This window comes from Scyliorhinus canicula, chromosome 20, assembly GCF_902713615.1.
Source record: "Scyliorhinus canicula chromosome 20, sScyCan1.1, whole genome shotgun sequence".
NCBI classification, from domain to species: Eukaryota; Metazoa; Chordata; class Chondrichthyes; order Carcharhiniformes; family Scyliorhinidae; genus Scyliorhinus; species Scyliorhinus canicula.
The window spans coordinates 94,326,423-94,341,574 of NC_052165.1; the positions used below are offsets into that span (position 1 = coordinate 94,326,423).

Consider the following 15,152-nt stretch of genomic DNA (forward strand, 5'->3'; position numbering starts at 1 on the left):
GAGGAGGTTACGGAGATAGGGAGGGTTGTAGGGGCTGTAGGAGGTTGCAGAGATAGGGAGGGTGTAGGAGCTGGAGGAGGTTACAGAGATAGGGAAGGTTGTAGGGGCTGGAGGAGGTTACAGAGATAGGGAGGGTTGTAGGAGCTGGAGGAGGTTACAGAGATAGGGAGGGTTGTAGGCGCTAGAGGAGGTTACAGAGATAGGGAGGGTTGTAGGGGCTGGAGGTTACAGAGATAGGGAGGGTTGTAGGGGCTGGAGGAGGTTACAGAGATAGGGAGTTGTAGGGGGCTGGAGGAGGTTACAGAGATAGGGAGGGTGTAGGGGCTGGAGGAGGTTACAGAGATAGGGAGGGTTGTAGGGGCTGGAGGAGGTTACAGAGATAGGGAGGGTTGTAGGGGCTGGAGGAGGTTACAGAGATAGGGAGGGGTTGTAGGCGCTGGAGGAGGTTACAGAGATAGGGAGGGGTGTAGGGGCTGGAGGAGGTACAGAGATAGGGAGGGAGTGTAGGAGCTGGAGGAGGTTACAGAGATAGGGAGGGTTGTAGGGGCTGGAGGAGGTTACAGAGATAGGGAGGAGGTGTAGGGGCTGGAGGAGGTTATAGAGTTAGGGAGGGGTGTAGGGGCTGGAGGAGGTTACAGATATAGGGAGGGTTGTAGGGGCTGGAGGAGGTTACAGAGATAGGGAGGGTTGTAGGGGCTGGAGGAGGTTACAGAGATAGGGAGGGTTGTAGGGGCTGGATGAGGTTACAGAGATAGGGAGCGGTGTAGGGGCTGGAGGAGGTTACAGAGATAGGGAGGGGTGTAGGGGCTGGAGGAGGATACAGAGATAGGGAGCGGTTGTAGGGCTGGAGGAGGTTACAGAGATAGGAAGGGTTGAAGGGGCTGGAGGAGGTTACAGAGATAGGGAGGGTTGTAGGGGCTGGAGGAGGTTACAGAGATAGGGAGGGTTGTAGGGGCTGGAGGAGGTTACAGAGATAGGGAGGGGTGTAGGGGCTGGAGGAGGTTACAGAGATAGGGAGGGGTGTAGGGGCTGGAGGAGGTTACAGAGATAAGGAGGGATGTAGGGGCTGGAGGAAGTTAGAGAGATAGGGAGGGTTGTAGGGGCTGGAGGAGGTTAGAGAGATAGGGAGGGTTTTAGGGGCTGGAGGAGGTTACAGAGATAGGGAGGGTTGTAGGGGCTGGAGGTTACAGAGATAGGGAGGGTTGTAGGGGCTGGAGGAGGTTACAGAGATAGGGAGGGTTGTAGGGGTCTGGAGGAGGTTACAGAGATAGGGAGGGTTGTAGGGGTTGGAGGAGGTTACAGAGATAGGGAGGGTTGTAGGGACTGGAGGAGGTTACAGAGATAGGGAGGGCTGTAGGGACTGGAGGAGGTTACAGAGATAGGGAGGGCTGTAGGGACTGGAGGAGGTTACAGAGATAGGGAGGGCTGTAGGGGCAGGAGGAGGTTACAGAGATAGGGAGGGTTGTAGGGGCTGGAGGAGGTTACAGAGATAGGGAGGGGTGTAGGGGCTGGAGGAGGTTACAGAGATAGGGAGGGTTGTAGGGGCTGGAGGAGGTTACAGAGATAGGGAGGGTTGTACGGGCTGGGGGAGGTTACAGAGATAGGGAGGGTTGTAGGGGCTGGAGGAGGTTACAGAGACAGGGAGGGTTGTAGGGGCTGGAGGAGGTTACAGAGGTCATGTTCATTGAAAGTTCTCACAGCCTGTCAGTTTAATGGTTTATTTACAAATTTCCATTTAGTTGAGCTCCACGATCACAGAGTAACTGATCCCAGCCTCTCTCTCTGTTCCAACAGCGAAATATTATCATCAGAGAGGAAATAATAGATAACCTGAACCTAGAGAGAAGAACATGGGGTTAGATACAGAGTAACGCTCCCTCTACACTGTCCCCATCAAACACTCCCAGGACAGGTACAGCACGGGGTTAGATACAGAGTAACGCTCCCTCTACACTGTCCCCATCAAACACTCCCAGGACAGGTACAGCACAGGGTTAGATACAGAGTAAAGCTCCCTCTACACTGACCCCATCAAACACTCCCAGGACAGGGACAGCACGGGGTTAGATACAGAGTAAAGCTCCCTCTACACTGTCCCCATCAAACACTCCCAGGACAGGTACACCACGGGGTTAGATACAGAGTAAAGCTCCCTCTACACTGTCCCCATCAAACACTCCCAGGACAGGTACAGCACGGGGTTAGATACAGAGTAAAGCTCCCTCTACACTGTCCCCATCAAACACTCCCAGGACAGGTACAGCACGGGGTTAGATACAGAGTATAGCTCCCTCTACACTGTCCCCATCAACACTCCCAGGACAGGTACAGCACGGGGTTAGATACAGAGTAAAGCTCCCTCTACACTGTCCCCATCAAACACTCCCAGGACAGGTACAGCACGGGGTTAGATACAGAGTAAAGCTCCCTCTACATTGTCCCCATCATACACTCCCAGGACAGGTACAGCACTGGGTTAGATACAGAGTAAAGCTCCCTCTACACTGTCCCCATCAAACAGTCCCAGGACAGGTACAGCACGGTGTTAGATCTGAATATATTTTACCACCTACTTGAGCAACGACTTCGTGTGAAACATCCATGGGTAAACCTTCGTGCCTGACACGAAGCAATGACGGCCCAAACACTGTTGCTAAATTATGTAGACTCATTTTATTAATTGGCTCGTTTTCTGTGACCCTGGGAAGAAAATATGATACTTCAGTGGAAACAAATACATCACAATTTTCTCCTTAACCCAAGAAAGTTCACACTCTGTGTGAGAGGGCGAGGGGACTGAGAGACACCAGTCAGTGTACAGATATCTCCCTGAGAGAGAGAGGGGACTGAGAGACACCAGTCAGCGTACAGATATCTCCCTGAGAGAGAGAGGGGACTGAGAGACACAAGTCAGTGTACAGATATCTCACTGAGAGAGCAAGGGGACTGAGAGACACCAGTCAGTGTACAGATATCTCCCTGAGAGAGAGAGGGGACTGAGAGACACCAGTCAGTGTACAGATATCTCCCTGAGAGAGAGAGGGGACTGAGAGACACCAGTCAGTGTACAGATATCTCCCTGTGGGAGAGAGGGAATGAGAGACACCAGTCAGTGTACAGCTATCTCCCTGTGAGAGAGGGGGGACTGAGAGACACCAGTCAGTGTACAGATATCTCCCTGAGAGAGAGAGAGGGGACGGAGAGACACCAGTCAGTGTACAGATATCTCCCTGAGAGAGAGAGGGGACTGAGAGACACCAGTCAGTGTACAGATATCTCCCTGAGAGAGAGAGGGGACTGAGAGACACCAGTCAGTGTACAGATATCTCCCTGGGAGACAGGGGGGACTGAGAGACACCAGTCAGTGTACAGATATCTCCCTGAGAGAGAGAGGGGGGGTGGGGGGGAGGGGGGGGACTGAGAGACACCAGTCAGTGTACAGATATCTCCCTGAGAGAGAGAGGGGACTGAGAGACACCAGTCAGTGTACAGATATCTCCCTGAGAGAGGGGACTGAGAGACACCAGTCAGTGTACAGATATCCCCCTGAGAGAGAGGGGACTGAGAGACACCAATCAGTGTACAGATATCTCCCTGAGAGAGAGGGGGGACTGAGAGACACCAGTCAGTGTACAGATATCTCCCTGAGGGAGAGGGGACTGAGAGACACCAGTCAGTGTACAGATATCTCCCTGAGACAGAGGGGGGACTGAGAGACACCAGTCAGTGTACAGATATCTCCCTGAGAGAGAGGGGACTGAGAAACACCAGTCAGTGTACAGATATCTCCCTGAGAGAGAGGGGACTGAGAGACACCAGTCAGGGTACAGATATCTCCCTGAGAGAGAGAGGGGACTGAAAGACACCAGTCAGTGTACAGATATCTCCCTGAGAGAGAGAGGACTGAGAGACACCAGTCAGTGTACAGTTATCTCCCTGAGCGAGAGGGGGGACTGAGAGACACCAGTCAGTGTACAGATATCTCCCTGAGAGAGAGAGGGGACTGTGAGACACCAGTCAGTGTACAGATATCTCCCTGAGAGAGAGGGGGGACTGAGAGACACCAGTCAGTGTACAGATATATCCCTGAGAGAGAGGGGACTGAGAGACACCAGTCAGTGTACAGATATCTCCCTGTGAGAGAGGGGGGACTGAGAGACACCAGACAGTGTACAGATATCTCCCTGAGAGAGAGGGGGGGGACTGAGAGATACCAGTCAGTGTACAGATATCTCCCTGAGAGAGAGGGGACTGAGAGACACCAGTCAGTGTACAGATATCTCCCTGAGAGAGAGGGGACTGAGAGACACCAGTCAGTGTACAGATATCTTCCTGAGAGAGGGGACTGAGAGACACCAGTCAGTGTACAGATATCTCCCTGAGAGAGAGGGGGGACTGAGAGACACCAGTCAGTGTACAGATATCTCCCTGAGAGAGAGGGGACTGAGAGACACCAATCAGTGTACAGATATCTCCCTGAGAGAGAGGGGGGACTGAGAGACACCAGTCAGTGTACAGATATCTCCCTGAGAGAGGGGGGGAACTGAGAGATACCAGTCAGTGTACAGATATCTCGCTGAGAGAGAGGGGGGGGGACAGAGAGACACCAGTCAGTGTACAGATATCTCCCTGAGAGAGGGGGGTCTGAGAGACACCAGTCAGTGTAGAGATATCTCCCTGAGAGAGAGAGGGGGGACTGAGAGACACCAGTCAGTGTACAGAGAGGGGGGTCTGAGAGACACCAGTCAGTGTACAGATACCTCCCTGAGAGAGAGGGGACTGAGAGACACCAGTCAGTGTACAGATATCTCGCTGAGAGAGAGGGGGGGGGGACTGAGGGACACCAGTCAGTGTACAGATATCTCCCTGAGAGAGAGGGGGGACTGAGAGACACCAGTCAGTGTACAGATATCTCCCTGAGAGAGGGGGGGAACTGAGAGATACCAGTCAGTGTACAGATATCTCGCTGAGAGAGAGGGGGGGGGGACTGAGAGACACCAGTCAGTGTACAGATATCTCCCTGAGAGAGGGGGGTCTGAGAGACACCAGTCAGTGTAGAGATATCTCCCTGAGAGAGAGAGGGGGGACTGAGAGACACCAGTCAGTGTACAGAGAGGGGGGTCTGAGAGACACCAGTCAGTGTACAGATATCTCCCTGAGAGAGAGAGGACTGAGAGACACCAGTCAGTGTACAGTTATCTCCCTGAGAGAGAGGGGGGACTGAGAGACACCAGTCAGTGTACAGATATCTCCCTGAGAGAGAGAGGGGACTGTGAGACACCAGTCAGTGTACAGATATCTCCCTGAGAGAGAGGGGGGACTGAGAGACACCAGTCAGTGTACAGATATCTCCCTGAGAGAGAGGGGACTGAGAGACACCAGTCAGTGTACAGATATCTCCCTGTGAGAGAGGGGGGACTGAGAGACACCAGACAGTGTACAGATATCTCCCTGAGAGAGAGGGGGGGGACTGAGAGATACCAGTCAGTGTACAGATATCTCCCTGAGAGAGAGGGGACTGAGAGACACCAGTCAGTGTACAGATATCTCCCTGAGAGAGAGGGGACTGAGAGACACCAGTCAGTGTACAGATATCTTCCTGAGAGAGGGGACTGAGAGACACCAGTCAGTGTACAGATATCTCCCTGAGAGAGAGGGGGGACTGAGAGACACCAGTCAGTGTACAGATATCTCCCTGAGAGAGAGGGGACTGAGAGACACCAATCAGTGTACAGATATCTCCCTGAGAGAGAGGGGGGACTGAGAGACACCAGTCAGTGTACAGATATCTCCCTGAGAGAGGGGGGGAACTGAGAGATACCAGTCAGTGTACAGATATCTCGCTGAGAGAGAGGGGGGGGGGGACTGAGAGACACCAGTCAGTGTACAGATATCTCCCTGAGAGAGGGGGGTCTGAGAGACACCAGTCAGTGTAGAGATATCTCCCTGAGAGAGAGAGGGGGGACTGAGAGACACCAGTCAGTGTACAGAGAGGGGGGTCTGAGAGACACCAGTCAGTGTACAGATACCTCCCTGAGAGAGAGGGGACTGAGAGACACCAGTCAGTGTACAGATATCTCGCTGAGAGAGAGGGGGGGGGGTGGACTGAGGGACACCAGTCAGTGTACAGATATCTCCCTGAGAGAGGGGACTGAGAGACACCAGTCAGTGTACAGATATCTCCCTGAGAGAGAGGGAACTGAGAGATACCAGTCAGTGTACAGATATCTCGCTGAGAGAGGGGGGGGGGGACTGAGAGACACCAGTCAGTGTACAGATATCTCCCTGAGAGAGGGGGGTCTGAGAGACACCAGTCAGTGTAGAGATATCTCCCTGAGAGAGAGAGGGGGGACTGAGAGACACCAGTCAGTGTACAGAGAGGGGGGTCTGAGAGACACCAGTCAGTGTACAGATACCTCCCTGAGAGAGAGGGGACTGAGAGACACCAGTCAGTGTACAGATATCTCACTGAGAGAGAGGGGGGGGGGGACTGAGGGACACCAGTCAGTGTACAGATATCTCCCTGAGAGAGGGGACTGAGAGACACCAGTCAGTGTACAGATATCTCCCTGAGAGAGGGGACTGAGAGACACCAGTCAGTGTACAGATATCTCCCTGAGAGAGAGGGGACTGAGAGACACCAGTCAGTGTACAGATATCTCCCTGAGAGAGAGAGGACTGAGAGACACCAGTCAGTGTACAGATATCTCCCTGAGAGAGAGGGGGGACTGAGAGACACCAGTCAGTGTACAGATATCTCCCTGAGAGAGAGGGGGGGGACTGAGAGACACCAGTCAGTGTACAGATATCTCCCTGAGAGAGTGGGGTCTGAGAGACACCAGTCAGTGTACAGATATCTCCCTGAGAGAGAGAGGGGACTGAGAGACACCAGTCAGTGTACAGATATCTCACTTCGAGAGAGAGAGGACTGAGAGACACCAGTCAGTGTACAGATATCTCCCTGAGAGAGAGAGGGGGGACTGAGAGACACCAGTCAGTGTACAGAGAGGGGGGTCTGAGAGACACCAGTCTGTGTACAGATATCTCCCTGAGAGAGGGGGGACTGAGAGACACCAGTCAGTGTGCAGATATCTCCCTGAGAGAGAGGGGACTGAGAGACACCAGTCAGTGTACAGATATCTCCCTGAGAGATGGGGGACTGAGAGACACCAGTCAGTGTGCAGATATCTCCCTGAGAGAGAGGGGACTGAGAGACACCAGTCAGTGTGCAGATATCTCCCTGAGAGAGAGGGGACTGAGAGACACCAGTCAGTGTACAAATATCTCCCTGAGAGAGAGAGGGGACTGAGAGACACCAGTCAGTGTACAGATATCTCCCTGAGAGAGAGGGGACTGAGAGACACCAGTCAGTGTACAGATATCTCCCTGAGAGAGAGGGGGACTGAGAGACACCAGTCAGTGTACAGAGAGGGGGGTCTGAGAGACACCAGTCAGTGTACAGATATCTCCCCGAGAGAGAGAGGGGACTGAGAGACACCGGTCAGTGTACAGATATCTCCCTGAGAGAGAGGGGACTGAGAGACACCAGTCAGTGTACAGATATCTCCCTGAGAGAGAGGGGACTGAGAGACACCAGCCAGTGTACAGATATCTCCCTGAGAGAGAGAGGGGACTGAGAGACACCAGTCAGTGTACAGATAGCTCCCTGAGGGAGAGAGGGGACTGAGAGACACCAGTCAGTGTACAGATATCTCCCTGAGAGAGAGAGGGGACTGAGAGACACCAGTCAGTGTACAGATAGCTCCCTGAGAGAGAGGGGACTGAGAGACACCAGTCAGTGTACAGATATCTCCCTGAGAGAGAGAGGGGACTGAGTGACACCAGTCAGTGTACAGATATCTCCCTGAGAGAGAGAGGGGACTGAGAGACACCAGTCAGTGCACAGATATCTCCCTGAGAGAGAGAGGGGACTGAGAGACACCAGTCAGTGTACAGATATCTCCCTGAGAGAGAGAGAGGGGACTGAGAGACACCAGTCAGTGTACAGATATCTCCCTGAGAGAGAGGGGGGGGGGGGGGGGGGGACTGAGAGACACCAGTCAGTGTACAGATATCTCCCTGAGAGAGAGAGGGGACTGAGAGACACCAGTCAGTGTACAGATATCTCCCTGAGAGAGAGAGGGGACTGAGAGACACCAGTCAGTGTACAGATATCTCCCTGAGAGAGGGGACTGAGAGACACCAGTCAGTGTACAGATATCCCCCTGAGAGAGAGGGGACTGAGAGACACCAATCAGTGTACAGATATCTCCCTGAGAGAGAGGGGGGACTGAGGGACACCAGTCAGTGTACAGATATCTCCCTGAGGAGAGGGGACTGAGAGACACCAGTCAGTGTACAGATATCTCCCTGAGAGAGAGGGGGGACTGAGAGACACCAGTCAGTGTACAGATATCTCCCTGAGGGAGAGGGGACTGAGAGACACCAGTCAGTGTACAGATATCTCCCTGAGAGAGAGGGGGGACTGAGAGACACCAGTCAGTGTACAGATATCTCCCTGAGAGAGAGGGTACTGAGAAACACCAGTCAGTGTACAGATATATCCCTGAGAGAGAGAGGACTGAGAGACACCAGTCAGTGTACAGATATCTCCCCGAGAGAGGGGACTGAGAGACAGCAGTCAGTGTACAGATACCTCCCTGAGAGAGAGGGGGGACTGAGAGACACCAGTCACCGTACAAATATCTCCCTGAGAGAGAGAGGGGACTGAGAGACACCAGTCAGTGTACAGATATCTCCCTGAGAGAGAGGGGACTGAGAGACACCAGTCAGTGTACAGATATCTCCCTGAGAGAGAGGGGACTGAGAGACACCAGTCAGTGTACAGATATCTCCCTGAGAGAGTGGGGTCTGAGAGACACCAGTCAGTGTACAGATATCTCCCTGAGAGAGAGAGGGGACTGAGAGACACCAGTCAGTGTACAGATATCTCCCCGAGGGAGGGGGGGGGGGGGGGGGACTGTGAGACACCAGCCTGTGTACAGATATCTCCCTGAGAGAGAGAGGGGACTGAGAGACACCAGTCAGTGTACAGATAGCTCCCTGAGGGAGAGAGGGGACTGAGAGACACCAGTCAGTGTACAGATATCTCCCTGAGAGAGAGAGGGGACTGAGAGACACCAGTCAGTGTACAGATAGCTCCCTGAGAGAGAGGGGACTGAGAGACACCAGTCAGTGTACAGATATCTCCCTGAGAGAGAGAGGGGACTGAGTGACACCAGTCAGTGTACAGATATCTCCCTGAGAGAGAGAGGGGACTGAGAGACACCAGTCAGTGCACAGATATCTCCCTGAGAGAGAGAGGGGACTGAGAGACACCAGTCAGTGTACAGATATCTCCCTGAGAGAGAGAGGGGACTGAGAGACACCAGTCAGTGTACAGATATCTCCCTGAGAGAGAGAGGGGACTGAGAGACACCAGTCAGTGTACAGATATCTCCCTGAGAGAGAGAGGGGACTGAGAGACACCAGTCAGTGTACAGATATCTCCCTGGGAGACAGGGGGGGACTGAGAGACACCAGTCAGTGTACAGATATCTCCCTGAGAGAGAGAGGGGGGGGGGGGACTGAGAGACACCAGTCAGTGTACAGATATCTCCCTGAGAGAGAGAGGGGACTGAGAGACACCAGTCAGTGTACAGATATCTTCCTGAGAGAGAGAGGGGACTGAGAGACACCAGTCAGTGTACAGATATCTCCCTGAGAGAGAGAGGGGACTGAGAGACACCAGTCAGTGTACAGATATATCCCTGAGAGAGGGGACTGAGAGACACCAGTCAGTGTACAGATATCCCCCTGAGAGAGAGGGGACTGAGAGACACCAATCAGTGTACAGATATCTCCCTGAGAGAGAGGGGGGACTGAGGGACACCAGTCAGTGTACAGATATCTCCCTGAGGGAGAGGGGACTGAGAGACACCAGTCAGTGTACAGATATCTCCCTGAGAGAGAGGGGGGACTGAGAGACACCAGTCAGTGTACAGATATCTCCCTGAGGGAGAGGGGACTGAGAGACACCAGTCAGTGTACAGATATCTCCCTGAGAGAGAGGAGGGACTGAGAGACACCAGTCAGTGTACAGATATCTCCCTGAGAGAGAGGGGACTGAGAAACACCAGTCAGTGTACAGATATATCCCTGAGAGAGAGAGGACTGAGAGACACCAGTCAGTGTACAGATATCTCCCCGAGAGAGGGGACTGAGAGACAGCAGTCAGTGTACAGATACCTCCCTGAGAGAGAGGGGGGACTGAGAGACACCAGTCACCGTACAAATATCTCCCTGAGAGAGAGAGGGGACTGAGAGACACCAGTCAGTGTACAGATATCTCCCTGAGAGAGAGGGGACTGAGAGACACCAGTCAGTGTACAGATATCTCCCTGAGAGAGAGGGGACTGAGAGACACCAGTCAGTGTACAGATATCTCCCTGAGAGAGTGGGGTCTGAGAGACACCAGTCAGTGTACAGATATCTCCCTGAGAGAGAGAGGGGACTGAGAGACACCAGTCAGTGTACAGATATCTCCCCGAGGGAGAGGGGGGGGGGGGGGGGGGGGGGGACTGAGAGACACCAGTCAGTGTACAGATATCTCGCTGAGAGAGAGAGGGGGGGACTGAGAGACACCAGTCAGTGTACAGATATCTCCCTGAGAGAGGGGGGTCTGAGAGACACCAGTCAGTGTAGAGATATCTCCCTGAGAGAGAGAGGGGGGACTGAGAGACACCAGTCAGTGTACAGAGAGGGGGGTCTGAGAGACACCAGTCAGTGTACAGATACCTCCCTGAGAGAGAGGGGACTGAGAGACACCAGTCAGTGTACAGATATCTCCCTGAGAGAGAGGGGGAACTGAAAGACACCAGTCAGTGTACAGATATCTCCCTGAGAGAGAGGGGTCTGAGAGACACCAGTCAGTGTACAGATAAGAGAGGGGACTGAGAGACACCAGTCAGTGTACAGATATCTCCCTGGGAGAGAGAGAGGACTGAGAGACACCAGTCAGTGTACAGATATCTCCCTGAGAGAGAGAGGGGGGACTGAGAGACACCAGTGTACAGATATCTCCCTGGGAGAGAGAGAGGACTGAGAGACACCAGTCAGTGTACAGATATCTCCCTGAGAGAGAGAGGGGGGTCTGAGAGACACCAGTCAGTGTGCAGATATCTCCCTGAGAGAGAGAGGGACTGGGAGACACCAATCAGTGTACAGATATCTCCCTGAGAGAGAGGGGACTGAGAGACACCAATCAGTGTACAGATATCTCCCTGAGAGAGAGGGGACTGAGAGACACCAGTCAGTGTACAGAGAGGGGGGTCTGAGAGACACCAGTCAGTGTACAGATATCTCCCCGAGAGAGAGAGGGGACTGAGTGACACCAGTCAGTGTACAGATATCTCCTTGAGAGAGAGGGGGGACTGAGAGACACCAGTCAGTGTACAGATATCTCCCTGAGAGAGAGGGGACTGAGAGACACCAGCCAGTTTACAGATATCTCCCGGAGAGAGAGAGGGGACTGAGAGACACCAGTCAGTGTACAGATATCTCCCTGAGAGAGAGGGGACTGAGAGACACCAGTCAGTGTACAGATATCTCCCTGAGAGAGAGAGAGGGGACCGAGAGACACCAGTCAGTGTACAGATATCTCCCCGAGAGAGAGGGGACTGAGAGACACCAGTCAGTGTACAGATATCTCCCTGAGAGAGAGAGGGGACTGAGAGACACCAGTCAGTGTACAGATATCTCCCTGAGAGTGTTGGATTGAAATATTTCACCTACTTTTTCAGATGCTTCAGCAGGTACAGAAATGTGTTGAGATTCGGATTGGGTAGCTGACTGAGGAGTGATGTCATCTCCTTCTCCTTGACTGTGGCATCTTCCTGTGCTGTTAGTTGAGTGAAACACATAGGAGGGGTCAGAAATGTTCATCCTCTCCCCCCTAACCCACCCACCATGACATCGCCACCTTCTCCATTTTCATCCGTATGTCTATCCAGTGACCACTTAAATGCCCTTAGAGTTGGCGAGTCTACTACTGTTGCAGGCAGGGGCTGGTTTAGCACACTGGGCTAAATTGCTGGCTTTGAAAGCAGACCAAGGCAGGCCAGCAGCACGGTTCGATACCCGTAACAGCCTCCCCCGACAGGCGCCGGAATGTGGCGACTAGGGGCTTTTCACAGTAACTTCATTGAAGCCTACTCGTGACAATAAGCGATTTTCATTTTCATTCTCCACAGTGGATTGCCCCCTGCTCCCTCTGGATGGCCCCCACCATCGGAGCGGAGGGGGGTCTCCGGGAGGCAGCCTGGTGATGAGCTGAAGCCCAGGGTTTTGACTCCAGCCGGCCGGCTCCCCTCCCTCCACGAGCTGGGGCAGTGTGCCGCTCAACTGTAGCAGGCGTCACATTATATATATATTTTTTTAACTTTTACCTCCGGCTTGCACGTGTTTTCCTGCCTGACCCCTCCCCCCCCCTCGTCCGCCCCAAAGCCTGTCCACCATCTACAAGGACACAAGTCAGGAGTGTGATGGGACCCTCTCCACTTGCCTGGATGGGTGCGGCTCCCAACAACACTCGAGAAGCTCCACACCATCCAGGACAAAGCAGCTCCCGCTCGATCGACACGCTAACCCCCACCTTCCACATCCGCTCCCTCCCCCACCGACGCACAGCGGCAGCCGTGTGTCCCGTCTACAAGATGCACGGCAGCCACTTGCCGAGGGTCCTTCGACAGCACCTTCCAAACCCGCCACCTCTCCCACCGAGAGGGACAAGGGCCAGCAGAGGCACGGGGAACACCCACCGCCGGCAAACCCCCCCTCCGAGCCCCCGCCCACCATCCTGACTGGGAAAAATCTCGGCCGTTCCTTCACCGTTGTTGTATTGTCTATTCTGCTTTCCCTGGATGCTCGGACGTGTAGTGTTGAGTAAAGAACACACAGCTTTGTTAACGAACAAAACTATAAACTTATTACCCGACTCACTAAGATTCGTTCAGAGGAGGCTCAGAGGAGATTTACTAGGATGTTGCCTGGTATGCAGGGAAGGTCTTACGAGGAAAGGCTCAGGGAATTGAGGTTGTTTTCGTTAGAGAGGAGAAGGCTGAGAGGTGACTTACTAGAGACATATAAGATAGTCAGAGGGTTAGATAGGGTGGACAGTGAGAGTCTTTTTCCTCGGATGGTGATGACCAACACGAGGGGACATAGCTTTAAATTGAGGGGTGGCAGATATAGGACAGATATCAGAGGCAGTTTCTTTACTCAGAGAGTAGTAGGGGTGTGGAACGCCCTGCCTGCAACAGTAGTAGACTCGCCAACTTTAAGGACATTTAAGTGGTCACTGGATAGACATATGGATGAAAATGGAATAGTGTAGGTCAGATAGGCTTCAGATGGTTTCACAGGTCGGCGCAACATCGAGGGCCGAAGGGCCCGTACTGCGCTGTAATGTTCTATCTATGTTCACATTCCTCAAGGAGAAGGTTATTGTACAAAACTATGCAGTGTGTAACTTCTAGAACTCTCAAGTGTACAACTGCTCTAGTGGTATGAAACGTTAGCATTAGCTTGATAACCCTTTACATCCCAGTCAATGTATCGCAAGACAACTGTGGCTGGGCCTCTCCAACAGCACAGTGGATGTACCTACACCACACGGGGCTGCAGCGGCTCAAGGTGGCGGCTCACCCACCACCTTCGCGTGATGTCATTGGCCGGCCAGATGTGTCAAAAGCTCGTGAGCAACTCAAAGGCACAAGCACTTACCAGCGGCTGCCACAAAGGAGGGGATTAATTCGTCTGTCAGCAGCGGCTCTGGAAGTTCCCGGAAGTACAGCTTTAAAGTTCCGGCCACCACATTGACATCGTAATCCTTCAAATGCCCCACCGCTTCCTTGGAGTCTGGATGGGAAGCAGGGAGGAAACGGAAGTTTTCAGCTCGGGAGAACGTGAACTGAACTCAGCCCCTCAGAAGACCCACCCTCCTCAAAACGTCACTCCCAACGCCTCACCTTCCCAGGCAGAATCCATGATCAAACCACAATCGAAGACAGCAAACTTAATCGTTCCCGGAGATATTCCTCCCGGAATCAGCACACAGGGAGCGCCGCACTGTCAGAGGGTCAGTACTGAGGGAGTGCCGCACTGTCAGAGGGTCAGTACTGAGGGAGTGCCGCACTGTCAGAGGGTCAGTACTGAGGGAGCGCCGCACTGTCAGAGGGTCAGTACTGAGGGAGCACCGCACTGTCAGAGGGTCAGTACTGAGGGAGTGCCGCACTGTCAGAGGGTCAGTACTGAGGGAGCACCGCACTGTCAGAGGGTCAGCACACAGGGAGCGCCGCACTGTCAGAGGGTCAGTACTGAGGGAGTGCTGCACTGTCAGAGGGTCAGTACTGAGGGAGCACCGCACTGTCAGAGGGTCAGTACTGAGGGAGCACCGCACTGTCAGAGGGTCAGTACTGAGGGAGCACCGCACTGTCAGAGGGTCAGTACTGAGGGAGTGCCGCACTGTCAGAGGGTCAGTACTGAGGGAGTGCCGCACTGTCAGAGGGTCAGTGCTGAGGGAGTGCCGCACTGTCAGAGGGTCAGTGCTGAGGGAGTGCCGCACTGTCAGAGGGTCAGTACTGAGCGAGTGCTGCACTGTCAGAGGGTCAGTACTGAGGGAGTGACGCACTGTCAGAGGGTCAGTACTGAGGGAGTGCCGCACTGTCAGAGGGTCAGTACTGAGGGAGTCACCGCACTGTCAGAGGGTCAGTACTGAGGGAGCGCCGCACTGTCAGAGGGTCAGTACTGAGGGAGCGCCGCACTGTCAGAGGGTCAGTACTGAGGGAGTGCTGCACTGTCAGAGGGTCAGTACTGAGGGAGTGCCGCACTGTCAGAGGGTCAGTACTGAGGGAGCGCCGCACTGTCAGAGGGTCAGTACTGAGGGAGTGCTGCACTGTCAGAGGGTCAGTACTGAGGGAGTGCCGCACTGTCAGAGGGTCAGTACTGAGGGAGTGCCGCACTGTCAGAGGGTCAGTACTGAGGGAGCGCCGCACTGTCAGAGGGTCAGTACTGAGCGAGTGCTGCACTGTCAGAGGGTCAGTACTGAGGGAGTGACGCACTGTCAGAGGGTCAGTACTGAGGGAGTGCCGCAC

General features: G+C 53.8%; 1 protein-coding gene across 1 annotated transcript; it reads right to left on the bottom strand.

Moving 5' to 3' along the window:
- Positions 1 to 1,702: 1,702 nt before the first annotated feature.
- On the bottom strand, positions 1,703 to 13,947 carry LOC119954957 (active breakpoint cluster region-related protein-like). The gene is made up of 4 exons (XM_038780707.1): positions 13,783 to 13,947; positions 11,794 to 11,899; positions 2,574 to 2,700; positions 1,703 to 1,836 (listed from the first exon to the last, which is right to left on the bottom strand). The coding sequence occupies exons 2-4, from the start codon at positions 11,865 to 11,867 to the stop codon at positions 1,753 to 1,755; spliced, it is 285 nt and encodes a 94-aa protein (XP_038636635.1). The 5' UTR covers positions 11,868 to 11,899; positions 13,783 to 13,947; the 3' UTR covers positions 1,703 to 1,752.
- Positions 13,948 to 15,152: the final 1,205 nt, after the last annotated feature.